Source organism: Lampetra planeri, chromosome 57 (genome assembly GCF_965212315.1).
Source record: "Lampetra planeri chromosome 57, kcLamPlan1.2.h2, whole genome shotgun sequence".
Taxonomy (NCBI): Eukaryota; Metazoa; Chordata; class Hyperoartia; order Petromyzontiformes; family Petromyzontidae; genus Lampetra; species Lampetra planeri.
The window spans coordinates 3,546,206-3,560,566 of NC_136163.1; the positions used below are offsets into that span (position 1 = coordinate 3,546,206).

The 14,361-nt window shown below is 47.6% G+C and overlaps 1 protein-coding gene across 1 annotated transcript in view; it reads right to left on the reverse strand.

Moving 5' to 3' along the window:
* The window catches only part of LOC144735772 (uncharacterized), a 46,978-nt gene that overhangs the window by 2,098 nt on the left and 30,519 nt on the right, over positions 1-14,361 (reverse strand). The window contains exon 2 of the mRNA XM_078618283.1: positions 11,300-11,495. Coding sequence (XP_078474409.1) covers positions 11,300-11,492 — 193 coding nt within the window. The 5' untranslated portion in view covers positions 11,493-11,495. The remainder of the gene's footprint in view (positions 1-11,299; positions 11,496-14,361) is intronic.

Below are 14,361 nucleotides of genomic sequence, written 5' to 3' on the forward strand. Positions count from 1 at the left end.
TCATTGATTTTACCCGAAATGAACTCTGTCACTTATGATTGCAAGTTGATGCGAGTCAGTGACTGCTTTAGTGTTAAAATATGGTGCTGTATTTTTAGGATAGTGTGTTTATAATATCATTTTATGTAGATATCCACATTTATTTAATATTCTTCTTCTGCAGTTTTTATTGAAAATGCTATATTTGATATCTCAAAAACCTGATGTGATAGACAAAAACTGATGCCAGATTTGGAATCAGCACACCAAACCGTTGGAATACCTTATGCCAGAAAAAGTGTGTTGACCAGTGTGATCAGACTTGTTGAGGCAAGCGCTGTTAGCGAGTAGCACCTGGATCTGGGTGCAAAACATTAAAGGGAATTGGTTGAGGATCAGTTGGACACAGACGGGGTTCGTGGTGGAAAATTTCAGTGGAAATAATGCAGAAGTAGGATTGCTAATTGGAAGTGATCAGTTGATGGAGACGAACGAGTTTAAGCACCTGGGTGGAACTATGTGGTGCTGATGGATGACTGGAACGAGAGATGAGAACAAGGGCTGGATGGCTGAAATATCGAGAGATGACCGGTGTGGTGGTGTGTGCGATGACAGCGTCCCAGTTTGGTGGAAGGGAAAAGTGTGTCGTGCATAGTAGTGTATAGTGTAGAGTGTAGTGTAGTGTATAGTGTAGTGTATAGTGTAGTGTATAGTAGTGTATAGTGTAGTGTGTAGTGTAGTGTATAGTAGTGTAGTGTATAGTGTAGTGTATAGTGTCGTGTATAGTGTAGTGTATAGTGTAGTGTGTAGTGTATAGTGTAGTGTATAGTGTAGTGTATAGTGTAGTGTATAGTAGTGTATAGTAGTGTATGGTAGTGTATAGTCTAGTGTATAGTATAGTGTATAGTATAGTGTATAGTGTAGTGTGTAGAGTAGTGTATAGTGTAATGTATAGTGTAGTATATAGCGTAGTGTATAGTAGTGTATAGTGCAGTGTATATTGTAGTGTATAGTGTAGTGTATAGTAGTGTATAGTAGTGTATGGTAGTGTATAGTCTAGTGTATAGTGTCGTGTATAGAGTAGTGTATAGTGTAGTGTGTAGTGTCGTGTATAGTGTAATGTATAGTGTAGTATATAGCGTAGTGTATAGTAGTGTATAGTGCAGTGTATAGTGTAGTGTATAGTGTAGTGTATAGTGTAATGTATAGTGTAGTGTATAGTGTAATGTATAGTGTAGTGTATAGTGTCGTGTATAGAGTAGTGTATAGTGTAGTGTGTAGTGTCGTGTATAGTGTAGTGTGTAGTGTATAGTGTAGTGTATAGTGTAGTGTATAGTGTAATGTATAGTGTAGTGTATAGTGTCGTGTAGAGTGTAGTGTATAGTATAGTGTATAGTGTAGTGTGTAGTGTAGTGTATAGTGTAGTGTATATTGTAGTGCATAATATAGTGTATAGTGTAGTGTATAGTGTAGTGTATGTATAGTGTAGTGTATAGTGTAGTAGTGTATAGTGTAGTCTATAGTGTAGTGTATAGCGTAGTGTATAGTGTAGTGTATAGTGTAGTGTATAGTGTAGTAGTGTATAGTGTAGTCTATAGTGCAGTGTATAGCCTAGTGTATAGTGTAGTGTATAGTGTAGAGTATAGTACAAGACGATGGTGAGGCCGGTGCTGTTGAATGGAGCTGAGTGCTGCTGGGGCACAAGAACAAGGGAGGACCAAGCTAAGGCAGTCACAGAGATGACGATTTTGCGGTGGATGTTGGGTTTAATAAGAAAGAACACGGACGGGGGGGGGGGGGGTGAGAAATGAAGAGGTGAGAGAAAGACTCCGTAGAAATCACAGAGAAGACGAGAGAGAGAGAGAGATTGAAAAGCCTGGAGTGGTTCGGTCATGTGGAAAATTACGCGGGTCAGACGGTGGCAAGTGACTCAAGTGGAAGGACAGAGATGAAGAGGAAGAAGGCGGGATAAGAGGTTGGGGGGGGGGCGATGTAGTGCGATCGGACCGTGATGACACGAGGAGCGGATAGAAAGACGGCGCAGGACCGGGCAGCGTCTAGACGATAATTGTCTTTTTTTAAATCCTTTATATTAAGTTCACTTGCTTGCTTGCTTAGGCCCGTGCAAATATTTCGGTCGTTTTTTAACCCACTTCCCGTGATCCAATCGAGCTGACATTTTCCACACAGACTCGTTGTGCGTGACAATTAATTTTCGTGAACATTTTTTTCCTAAATTTTACACTTTTTAGGGAAAAAAATATTATATGTAATTACCAATTGCTTAATAATGGCAAGCAATCATCTGACCCATAGGTGGCAGCCATCTCGAGCCAGAGGACGAGAGGACTCTAGCCGCCAGGCATATAAAGGATTTATAATGAAAAACTTTGTTTTTACGGGTTATACTTATTACCCTTTTATCTGGCAACAAAACTGACACCTTTTTTTTACGAGGAGTCGTGTTTGCATAGACCACAATACCTGCAGTCATAATGCAAAAAAACCCATAACTCTGATAATGTATGCAGTAAAAAAATAAGATAATCGGTTTTTTACCCTTTTATCTGGCAACAAAACTGACGTCTTTTTTTTACGAGGAGTTATGTTTGCATAGACCATAATACCTGCAGTCATAATGCAAACAAAAAACATAACTCTGATAATGTATGCACTGTCCTTGAAGTTGATTGGTCCACACCCGAGACAGCTTTCCTTAGAGCCTAGTCTCACATGGTGTTGGACCAGATGACGCCATTTTGCATACATTATCAGAGTTGTGTTTTTTGTTTGCATTATGACTGCAGGTATTATGGTCTATGCAAACATAACTCCTCGTAAAAAAAAGACGTCAGTTTTGTTGCCAGATAAAAGGGTAAAAAACAATTATCATATTTTTAACTGGCAAATGAGGTTCCAATGGTGTAAAAGCGTCTAGACGGTTGGCAAGGACGGTGGAACACCCCCAGAGGAGTGGGACGAACGCGTGTAAGAAGACGTCTTAGGGGTGGGTTGCCAGCACCCACGCCCGGCCACCTTTGTCTCCCCACTGGCGATGTTTACACATCGCACCAGGGACTAATTTGAGGCCGAGTCGGCCTAGGGGAGGCCCAGAACCAGTTCAGATACTCGTCACTGGTGTTGGCCGTGAGCGGGAATCGGTTGGTAGTGCATCGTGCTAACCGTAGCACTACCGCTCCCCACTCACTCACACACACACCTTTAGATCATCATCGGCAAGTACAGTATTTATTCAGTAGTTATACTACTAATCATTGTCTAGGAATGTTTTCGGTAGAGGGTTTTCACGCGTTCATCTCAACTATTCTGTTTTTGGTTTCTCTGGCATACGGTAACAGTACTTATTTCAATCGTGAAGTTGCCTATTTTTGGTTCCCGTGCACAGAACCTAACATCACTTTATTTAGGTAAAGCAGGCTTCAGCATTGAATGTTGCGGTTTGGCATTAACCGAACATTCCAAGAACGTAACCCCCGCGATATTCAGGGATCTCCTGTACTACCGCCCTTGTGTGGGTGCGCTAACACCAGTACGCTGGTTCGCCCCGGAGAAGGAACCAGTGGTACTAAACAAAAACCCCATCAATACCTGCCCAGGAGTCCCGGCGGAGGTGGCTTCCTCGAAACGTCGACCCGCTGCGAACAGCGCCCACTCACTGTGGAGAGCTCAGCTCCGATAATAAGAAAATGCTCCTCATTTTCTTGGATCTTTCGGTAAAGTCACGTAGAAGGGAAGTAATAATATAAAAAAAATTAAACATAATAAAATAATTCTCACGACGTTTCGGCCACAACGCAAGTAGCCGTCCTTTTATTATTTTATTACTTCCCTTCTACGTGACTTTACCGAAAGAACCAAGAAGATGAATCCCTGCAGTCACGAAAGCTTAAATCTAAATGTATGCTCCTCACTGTCAATCCAATTTGACATCGCATCCACCACGTGTCATAGGATCGCCGTATCGCGGCTAGCCCCTGGCGTGTGGAATTGCGAAATCGTGAAATGGTTTAGTCGACGAGAAACATTCCTTGCAGCAAAAGCAGCAGCAGCAGCAGAGGGCAGCAGAGCTATTAAGCGCAAACTAAAAACGTTTATTTATTTTACCAGGTAAAGCCCAATGTGCTATACAGTACAGTTTAGCTATTTTTTTCAGAAGCGACCTGGCCACAAATGATGGCTCAACGAAGTGGCTTATCATCATCCATATCATCAACCTGGGAATTTCTAGCAGCCAAATACTCCTCAACGCACGGTGATTCTGAATGTGGACGGGACAATCGGAGGACCCGCAGAGAAATCCACGCGACCACGGGGAGAGAGACACGCAAACTCCAAATATACAGCAGCAGGCGTCAGGGTCGGGATCGATCCCACGACCTCCTGTATACCAGGCGATGTAGTTAACATCTCCTAGCCACCGTGATGATGATGATGAGAGAGAGAGAGACACGCGGACTCCAAATATACAACAGCAGGCGTCAGGGTAAGGATCGAACCCACGACCTCCTGCATACCAGGCGACGGAGTTAACATCTCCTAGCCACCGTGATGATGATGAGAGAGAGAGACAGAGGGGCACGGTGGCTAGGAGATGTTAACTACCTCGCCTGGTATACAGGAGGTCGTGAGTTCGATCCCGACCCTGACGCCTCCTGTATATTTGGAGTTTGCGTGTCTCTCTCATCATCATCACGGTGGCTAGATGTTAACTACCTCGCCTGGTATACAGGAGGCCGTGAGTTCGATCTTGACCCTGACGCCTGCTGCTGTATATTTGGAGTTTGCGTGTCTCTCTCATCATCATCACGGTGGCTAGGAGATGTTAACTACCTCTCCTGGTATACAGGAGGTCGTGGGTTCGATCCTTACCCTGACGCCTGCTGCTGTATTTTAGTAGTCTGCGTGTCTCTCTCTCTCATCATCATCACGGTGGCTAGGAGATGTTAACTACCTCGCCTGGTATACAGGAGATCGTGAGTTCGATCCCGACCCTGACGCCTGCTGTTGTATATTTGGAGTTTGCGTGTCTCTCTCGCTGTGGTCGCGTGGATTTTTCTGCTGCTATTTATTTCCACGTCATGACGATGAGCGACTTCGTTGAGCTATCATCTGTGATTGCCAGGTCGTTTCTTAGTGTGCCTACATCTGGTAAAATAAAAAAGGTGTTTATAGTTTAAAAAAAATTACGTGGATTAAAAATAATATAATCCGGTTAGAGACATCCCTTGCAACCGCCACGAGCAGTAACTGTGGCTTGGGCAGAAGATGCATTGATGGTCAGAGAAAAAAATAAAACGATGTCGAACAGTCGAGGATAATTGTGGAGTGGGCAGCCCAAGAAATGGAAGAGCACGTCCGCTGCGGAGAGACGGAGCGATGGAATCGGTGTAGTTGCACGCACGTGGATTGTCGCACGCCGTGGAGCCGCGATGGGGGAGCGTTTCATCCAGCAGTGGATTGACCGTGGGCTTGTGGTTGCTGTGGCTGCTGCAAATGATGATGATGATGTATGTATGTTGAACTTCTTTCGCGCCGTACGTAGCCAACCGTGCTAATTGGAGGTGTGGGTGATGATGGTGGATGATGATGATGATGATGCAGAGTATGGACTGTGCAATTACGTATAAACACAGGGTTCGCATGGCAGGAGAAGCACACACAGCGCCGATGGCAGGGGGTAATTTGGACTTTCATTTGTATGCTAATAGCCCTAATTTTAAATCCGCGGTAAATCCTCAAGGCGATACAGAAAATGTGAGAGGGCTTAGAGGAAAATCCCTCCGTGGGTGGAGGAATTTTCTTGTCAAATCAAAGTTGTTATTAATATTTTTTTCTCTCTTTCTCTCTCCCACTCTGTGCGCTCGCTTCCAAAAGATAAAAAATACAGCCCAGGTCCAAAGTGAAGAGCAATCATGACGATGTGGTACAACGATGATGATGTCATCGTCATCATTGTGATGTCATAACCATCACCATTATGATGTCATCATCACCATTATGATGTCATCATCATCATCATTGTGATGTCATAACCATCACCATCATGATGTCATCATCATCATCATCATTGTGATGTTATAACCATCACCATTATGATATCATCATCATCATCATTGTGATGTCATAACCATCACCATCATGATGTCATCATCATCATTGTGATGTCATAACCATCACCATTATGATGTCATCATCATAATTATGATGTTATAACCATCATGATCATTGTGATGTCATAACCATCACCATTATGATGTCATCATCACCATTATGATATCATCATCATCATCATCATTGTGATGTCATAACCATCACCATCATGATGTCATCATCATCATTGTGATGTCATAACCATCACCATTAAGATGTCATCATCATTATGATGTCATAACCATCATGATGTCCTGATCATCGTTATTGTCGTCGTCAGCCATGGTCAATGCTGTGCTGGATACAATAATGATGATGATGTCTTCATCATTATTATGATGTCATAATCATCACCATTATGGTGTCATCATCATTATGATGTCATCATCATCATTATGATGTCATGACCATCACCATTGTGATGTCATCACCATCATCGTTAGAAGCAGCAGCAGCGGCAGCGGCGCCCAACAATCACGAGAAGGCAATAACCCCCCCTCGCCCCCCCCCTCGCCCCCCCCTCGCCCCCCCCCTCGCCCCCCCCCTCGCCCCCCCCCCTCGCCCCCCCCTCGCCCCCCCTCGCCCCCCCTCGCCCCCCTCCGCTCCACCCCGCCCACGTATATTTATTTTCGCTCGGCGAGAAATATGTTGGAAATGTGCTCGTGCCAGGTTAATGCGCGTCCCTGCATGTGTGGATATTTATGCGTTTCTAGTTTCCGCTGGACCAGGGCTGAGCTTGCCACTGCCGTAAGAAGGGGGGGGGATGGAGGAGGGGGGGGGGCTCTGACGGAATTCGCGGGGTTCGGGGCGAGGGATCGGATGAGATTTGAGCGACGCTGCGACTGGATGGAGGCAAACTATTTTAGTTTTACTCGGCTATTATTTTTTGTTATGGTTTTAAGATCCTGCTGCTGCTGATGATGATGTTGGTGTAATGATCAGCACGCTGGTCTCCGATCCCCAAAAGCTGGTGTCAAGACATTGATCCCGACATCTGGCGTCAATGCACTTCATTGAAATCTCACGTAACACAAAAAAAAGCAATGCACGCTGAAGAAGGGCAATTGCCCGAAACATTGCCTCTCAATTAAGTTGGCTCATCAGGCAGTGTTACTGGTGATCTCGTCACTTTTTGTGTGAATATGTAACCTGAATAAGATGACATACGTGTGTCCGATGCCATTGCGAGTGTGATTATTGATATTACATGAGAGCTATAGTGCGTTTTGAGGTAGTGGTGGTGGTCATGGGGGGTGGTGGTGGTGGTGGTGGTGGTCATGGGGGGTGGTGGTGGTGGTAGTGGGGGGTGGTGGTGGTGGTAGTGGGGGGTGGTGGTGGTGGTAGTGGCGGTGGTAGTCCGGCAAAAACAACCCCCACATCTACGATGACATCTGTTGAAAACGCTGCTCTGGTGGCTTTGAGCAATGCCATTGGGGGGAATGCCGATTCCGATCGGCTGTTCCCCTCATGGTGCTCGTAGCCACCACAGCAGCCAACGGGGGTTCTGGATGGGTGCGAGGGGCTGGTGACCCCTCCACCTTCAATTAAATTTACCACGAAACTACGAAGCTTGCGCCGGAGGCCCCGAGGGGACAGGCGCCTCTCTATGACGCCTCCTGGCCAAACCCCGTTTAGCGGAGCAGGAGACTGAAACCGCAACTTCGGGGTTCCTCCAGAAATGGCAAAAAGCTGCTTGCGAGTGGCCACGTGAATTGTTGGTCTGCTTGATGCGGAGGAGAGGCTACCAGGAGCTGGGCCGGTAACGCCTGGATCTCTGTAGATTTGTTTATTGATACAGCGAGCGTGCTGTGACGGTTCCACCTGAAGACGGAGGCTTGTGTTGCCTCCGAAACGTCGTGATTTTAATTTTATTTAATTTAAATTTTTTACCTACGTGACTTTACCGAAAAAACCCAAGAATACGGAGCGACTTTTCTCACGAACAAAATAATGAAGGTGGCACGGGAGAGTGGCGGTCAGGTGTAGGACACTGTAAGTCCCAGGCTACTGTGGGCTCACCTCCCCATCAACAGCAGGTGAGGAATGGTGGTGGTGGAGGCTTATGACTCCACGAAGATAAACATCAATGAAGAGATGCAGGCAAGGCCGATGAGTCAGATGCCTTCTGTGACCTCTTGTCCCAGGTGCTAAGTAAAGTGGCCTCTCATGATAGTCATGTTGGGTGGCTTTAATTCCCAAGTGGATCATTATGCAGGTACCTTGGCTGACGGGATTGGAAGGCATGTGCCGGATCAGCTCAATAACAACGGTAGGAGGCTGTTAGACTTATTTGTAGCCCATGGGCTTGTCATTATCAACACGGTGTTCCGGCATCGGCGCATCCACACAACATCATTGATGAACACTGAGTCCAAGCAAGAACATCAGCTGGACTACATAGTGACGGAACAGTGATTGCGGGCCTATATCTTTGAACACCAGGGCCTACTGTGGAGCTGATCTGCTCACTGATCATCGGCTTGGCATCTGTAAGATGCGCCTGCCATTCTTCCACTGCTGTGGTGGGTGTCCATCTAATCCACAGTGGCCCTGCCTCAAATAGCTGATGGAAGTTGCAAGCCAGAATTTAATCATCGCTTGCAGCTGGGGTTGGCATCGTCCCTTCTCCTCATGCCAAGGGGAAATGGGCGAGGTTTAGGACTGTGCCTCGTGCAGCTGTAATGGCTGCTTTTGGTAAGCAGTCCAGACCTCCCCAGATATCCTGGCTGACAGAGGAGGTGTTCCGGTTAGCTGAAAAAGAGTGATAGGCTCACTTCCTCCGTCTACATAATCCTATGTTGGATAATGAGGAAGCTTACCGTAGCCTTCAGAGGTTCGGAAAGCCGTGCGGGGCTGCAAGGATAAGTGGTGCTCATGGGTTTCTGGGGAGATGGAATCTGCCTTAGTAATCCGCGATAAAAAAAACTCTTTAATTCCCTGAAAAAAGTAACTTGCAGCGCCACACCTATCACCATCACGGGAAAGAATGGGGTCCCGATCTCCGACCACCAGGAACAGGTTGCAGGTTTGTTGAGCATTTCTGTGAAGTCTTGGGAGAAGAGAAATCTCTCAGCCCAGATAACATGATGAGGCAAGGTCGAGAATGGCCCTGCTGAGGCTGCGGTGCCTCAAATATTGGAAGAAGTATTCACCCCCTGTGAGTGGCTGGTTGAGGTGCCATCTGTTGAGGAAGTTCGGAAGGTGACCCAGCAACTGAGACCAGGAAAAGCGTCGTGCAGCGATGATTTCCCAAGATAACTCCTGAGTGGGTGTGGTGTTTGTGTGCAGACTGCCCTATATGACATCATTACAACAGTTTAGACTACTGGATGGGTTCCACATGATTGGAAGGTTGCACAGACTGTAACAACTACAGGGGCATATCCTTCCTCAGTGTGCCAGAAAGGGTCCTTGCAAGGATTCTTCAACATCACTTTGCTAGGTATGTGGAGGAGCTTCTTGGCCTGCCACTCCATGAGAAGTTTCGGATCTTCTCGGCTACTGTCGATGGAACATCTGCGCTGGTTAGAAACATTTAGGCTGGCCTGCCTACGATCCAAATCCTTCAAAGATCTGGACACTTTCTCAGCAATGAGCTTCTCCAGCAGGCAAGGCTGCTTTTGCTGGGGAATGTAGCCTGCATGCCCAGCTACCAAATGCCTAAACAGGTTTTTTTGGCTGGATAGAGTGGGTTCATTGGACATGGCAGAGGCTGGAGAAGAGATGGTTTGATGCGGTGCAGGGGGATGTGGAGCTGAGTGGAATTGCTGATGACTAGTACCAGCGGTGGAAGAGGCCTGTGAAGGATGTTTCCGGGCAGTTGGAGGCATGTGCCCTCCAACAACAATGGAGGACAGAGGAGCGATGCTCACAACGAGCAGAGTGTTTGGTAAGTTAAAACACCGCAAGTTGGAACAGTAGGAGGCACAAGTGGTGCATGTGCCAGTCATCTCAGTGAGTGAACCCACAACACCTGGGTATGTTCCGTGACCTCCTGCCAACAGGCCTTCGACACTTCACGTGGTGACGTTATTGGCACTTTGTGGTCAATCTCTGTAGTTGTTGGTGGTGGTGTTGGTAGTAATGGTGGTGCATGGTGAAAGGGCACCACAGTGGCCAGATGTTAAATACCTCGTCTGGTATACAGGAGTTCGTCGGTTCGATCTCTACCCTGACGCCATTATATTTGGAGTTTGCGTGTTCTCCCCGTGGTCGCGTGAATTTTCGTCCGGGTTTTCCCCTCCACACTTAGAATCAACATGCGTTGAGAGTATTTGGGCTGCTACTATACATTCCCACGTGACGATAAGCCACTTCGTTGAGCTATAATTTATGATAGCCAGGTCGATTCTGGAAAATAGCCGTATAGTAGCTCAATGGGACCTAAACATGGTAAACAAAAAAAAGTGGAATAGTTAAACAGTGGTGCCAGATAAAAGGGTAAAAAAACAATTATCATATTTTGCTACTGGCACATGAGGTTCCAATGGTCTAAATGCTTACCCCGAGCTCTCATACTCTGATGTTGCATTGTCTTTGAGTTGTGCGCCTTTTGGCGTCATCTGGTCCAACACCATGTGAGACTAGGCTCTAAGGAAAGCTGTCTCGGGTCGTGGACAAATCAACTTTAAGGACAGTGCATACATTATCAGAGTTATGTTTTTTGTTTGCATTCCGACTGCAGGTATTGTGGTCAATGCAAACATGACTCCTTGTAAAAAAGGTGTCAGTTTTGTTGCCAGATAAAAGGGTAAACAACCACTATGAGACATCTCCTCATACCAGTGGCAAAATATAGTAATAGGTTTTTACCCTTTCAACTTGTACGCCTTTTTGGCGTCATCTGGTCCAACACCAATGGGAGACTAGGCTCTAAGAAAAGCTGTCTCGGGTGAGGACCAATCAACTTCAAGGACAGTGCATATCATTATTATCATCAGAGTTGTTTCTTTTTGTTTGCATTTTGACTGCTGTGTTGTGGTTATTGCAAACATGATGCCTTGTATAAAGGTGTCACTTTTTGTACCAGTTGAAAGGGTAAAAACCTATTACTGGTAAAAAACCAATTATCATATTTTGCTACTGGCAAATGAGGTGCCAATAGCGGTGGTGGCGGTGTTGGTGGCAGTGTTGCTGGTGGCGCTATTACCCAGTGGCACGTATTGCTCGCGCCCATAATGCTTGTCCCTGCTGGGTAGGGGGCCCTTGTACTGGCCCGGCAACTCCATGTAGCCTCCTCCTACTGCACCACGGGGTGGAGGAGCTCCGCCCATCGTCAAGGCGACCTGGCACAGCATCATGGCCGCCCCCAGAATGCACTGCAGCTCAAGGCCAGCCGCCATGTTCTAGAGTGGGAGAGAGAGAGAGATGTTTTCGTCAGCGTCGTCGTCATCATAATCAGAAATATCGTTATTGTCGTCATCATGTATATATTAGCATCATCATTACCAACATCAATAAATAATAGAATAATCATCATCATCATCATCACAAATTATTCATAAAAGATGTTTGGGTTAGGTCCTGTGAATATTTGGCTAAATTTGTGCCGAATGACCCTTCACCACCTGGCCACCAGTCAAACATTCAATAGCCGCGCCGTTAAAGCATTTCACGAGGCGCCAGTTGTTGTTGTTGTTGTTTCAGCTCACCGCTTGTTCACCGCGTGACCAGTTAATTTGTTTGGCCGCCTCGGATGATGGAGGGTCTTACGGGCGCATGTCTGGCGAGACCATGAGGTGGCTTCACTCAAACAAAAATCTGTTATGAATCACAACAATGGCTGCCAAAACCTCCACAATGGTGGACACTAGCCGTGACCCCCTAACCGAAGGTCCTAACCGTGACCCCCCAATGGAAGGGATTTCCATGGTCGTGACAGCACCACCACCGCACTCCTCTCTCCTTCACTGCTTTAGCTCAAGAGTGAAGCGACCTGGGTCTCACCCCCACCCCACCTCCCATGGGACGCCGCTTTCCAATCAAAATCAGAACATTTTAGACTGGATGAATCTGAAGAGCTATGAAGCTCTTTTGCGCAGACGTCCAGTAAATCGGTGGGCACCCCCTTGAATGCAGCAGCTCACGGGGAAAAGAAAAAAACGAATTCCCAGGATTAGAAACACAAAACACAAGCGGCCCGCCTGGCTCGCGTTGCTTCGACGCAGATTGCCATCGGATGCTGGGTAAAATTATAGCGTTTTGAAAGATTTATATTGCGGAGAGCTTAACGATTGTGCATCGGAGGAAGCCAACGTTTTGTGCGCCCCTCGATTGTTATCGGGGCTTTTGTCGTCTCTTTGACTCCACCGCCGCCACCGTCAGAGCCAAGTAGGCAAAGGCGCGGCCTTGCAAGTGCCTTGCTACCACCACTGCTTGAAGGAAAGGTTCATCTGGGCAGAGAGTATTCCTCTGACCCGCTGGTCGTCAACGCCTTCCAGGCATTTTCGAGCTTCCCACCCAGCCACTGTGGCGTCAAACAAGGCGCAGCCATGCAATTGCTCTACTCACTTCACTGCTGGTGGCTTGGCGAATGAATGAGGGGGTGAGTGAGTGGGTGGATTAGTGGGTGAGTCGGTGAGTGAGTCAGTCGGTGAGTGCGTGAGTGGATGGGTGGGTGAGTGGATGGGTGGGTGAGTGGGTGAGTGAGTCGGTAGGTGAGTGGTTGGGTGGGTGAGTGAGTCGATGAGTGGATGGGTGGGTTAGTGGGTGAGTGAGTGAGTGGTTGGGTGGGTGGGTGAGTAGATGGGTGGGTGAGTGGGTGAGTGAGTGGTTGGGTGGGTGAGTGAGTCGATGAGTGGATGGGTGGGTGAGTGGGTGAGTGAGTGAGTGGTTGGGTGGGTGGGTGGATGGGTGGGTGAGTGGGTGAGTGAGTGGTTGGGTGGGTGAGTGAGTCGATGAGTGGATGGGTGGGTGAGTGGGTGAGTGAGTGGTTGGGTGGGTGGGTGAGTGGATGGGTGGGTGAGTGGGTGAGTGAGTGAGTGGTTGGGTGGGTGGGTGAGTGGATGGGTGGGTGAGTGGGTGAGTGAGTCGGCAGGTGACGACTTTGGTCTTGAAAAGCCCTTCGGAGAGGTTATTTTGTAGCCTACTCTTCCACGTTGCACGAACGTCTTGGAACGGGTAGGAGTACCCGCGATTTTTTAACCACTAAGACAAAGACCCCCCCGTATAGCCTGAACAGACTGTTGGGGCAAGTGCTGTTAGCGAGCACCTATGAAGGCCGGCATGGCACAAAAGGGGTGGGTTGCCAGCACCACGTCCGACCGCCTTTATCTCCCGAGTGGCCATGTTTACATACCACACCAGGTACTCATTTGAGGCTGAGTCAACCTAGCCGAGGCCCACGTGAGCGAGAATATAACTTGAGTCGCAGGGGTTCGCAGCGCAGTGAGCTTACCATTATACTACCGCTCCCCACGAGACCACGCTGGCTAGGAGATGTTAACTACCTCGCCTGGTATGCAGGAGGTCGTGGGTTCCATCCCGACCCTGACGCCTGCTGCTGTATATATTGGAGTTTGTGTGTCTCTCTTTCTCTCTCTCTTTACACAGCGCTACCAGGTACTCGTTTGAGGCCGAGGGAAGGTCCAAGGCCGGTTCAGATAATCGTCACTGGGAGTTGGCCTGCGAGCGGGAATCAAACTCGGTTCACCAGGTTCGTAGCGCAGCGCGCTAACCACCACACCACCGCTCCCCACCACCACAACACGCGATCTGCCTGTCCAATAGTTGTGGTCTAGGCGTTGTCGCTTGCATTGTGGTTTGGCCGTCTGTCTCGCGGTAGTTGCTGGAAATCAATGCCAGGCCACTGAGTTAATGTAGGAGTTGCGCTAAGCACTGCACTGCCATTTCATCACTCTGGTCTACTTACTTTCAACAAAAAAATGTATCTGCCAAACATCCCGAAGCAGGACCCTCCTGAAAAGGTGAGTAAAAAAAGAAGGATGTTTGTATCATGTAAAGCCTTGACTCTGAACAGTTACTACTGCTCCTATACAGAGCACAGACTCGGCCAGAAACGGCATCCTACGGTTGTGAAATCTGGGCTGGAGCATCCAGGTCCGAGCTCATTGCACCATCTGATGGGATTCAGAGGAGAGCAGCAGTCAAGGGGTGATTGATCCTGCACTCATCGATTCACTCGAATCACTCATTCAATCACTGCTGGGCAGTCGCCTCCTTATTGTTCTGATATCGCTCCTATCGTGGTTA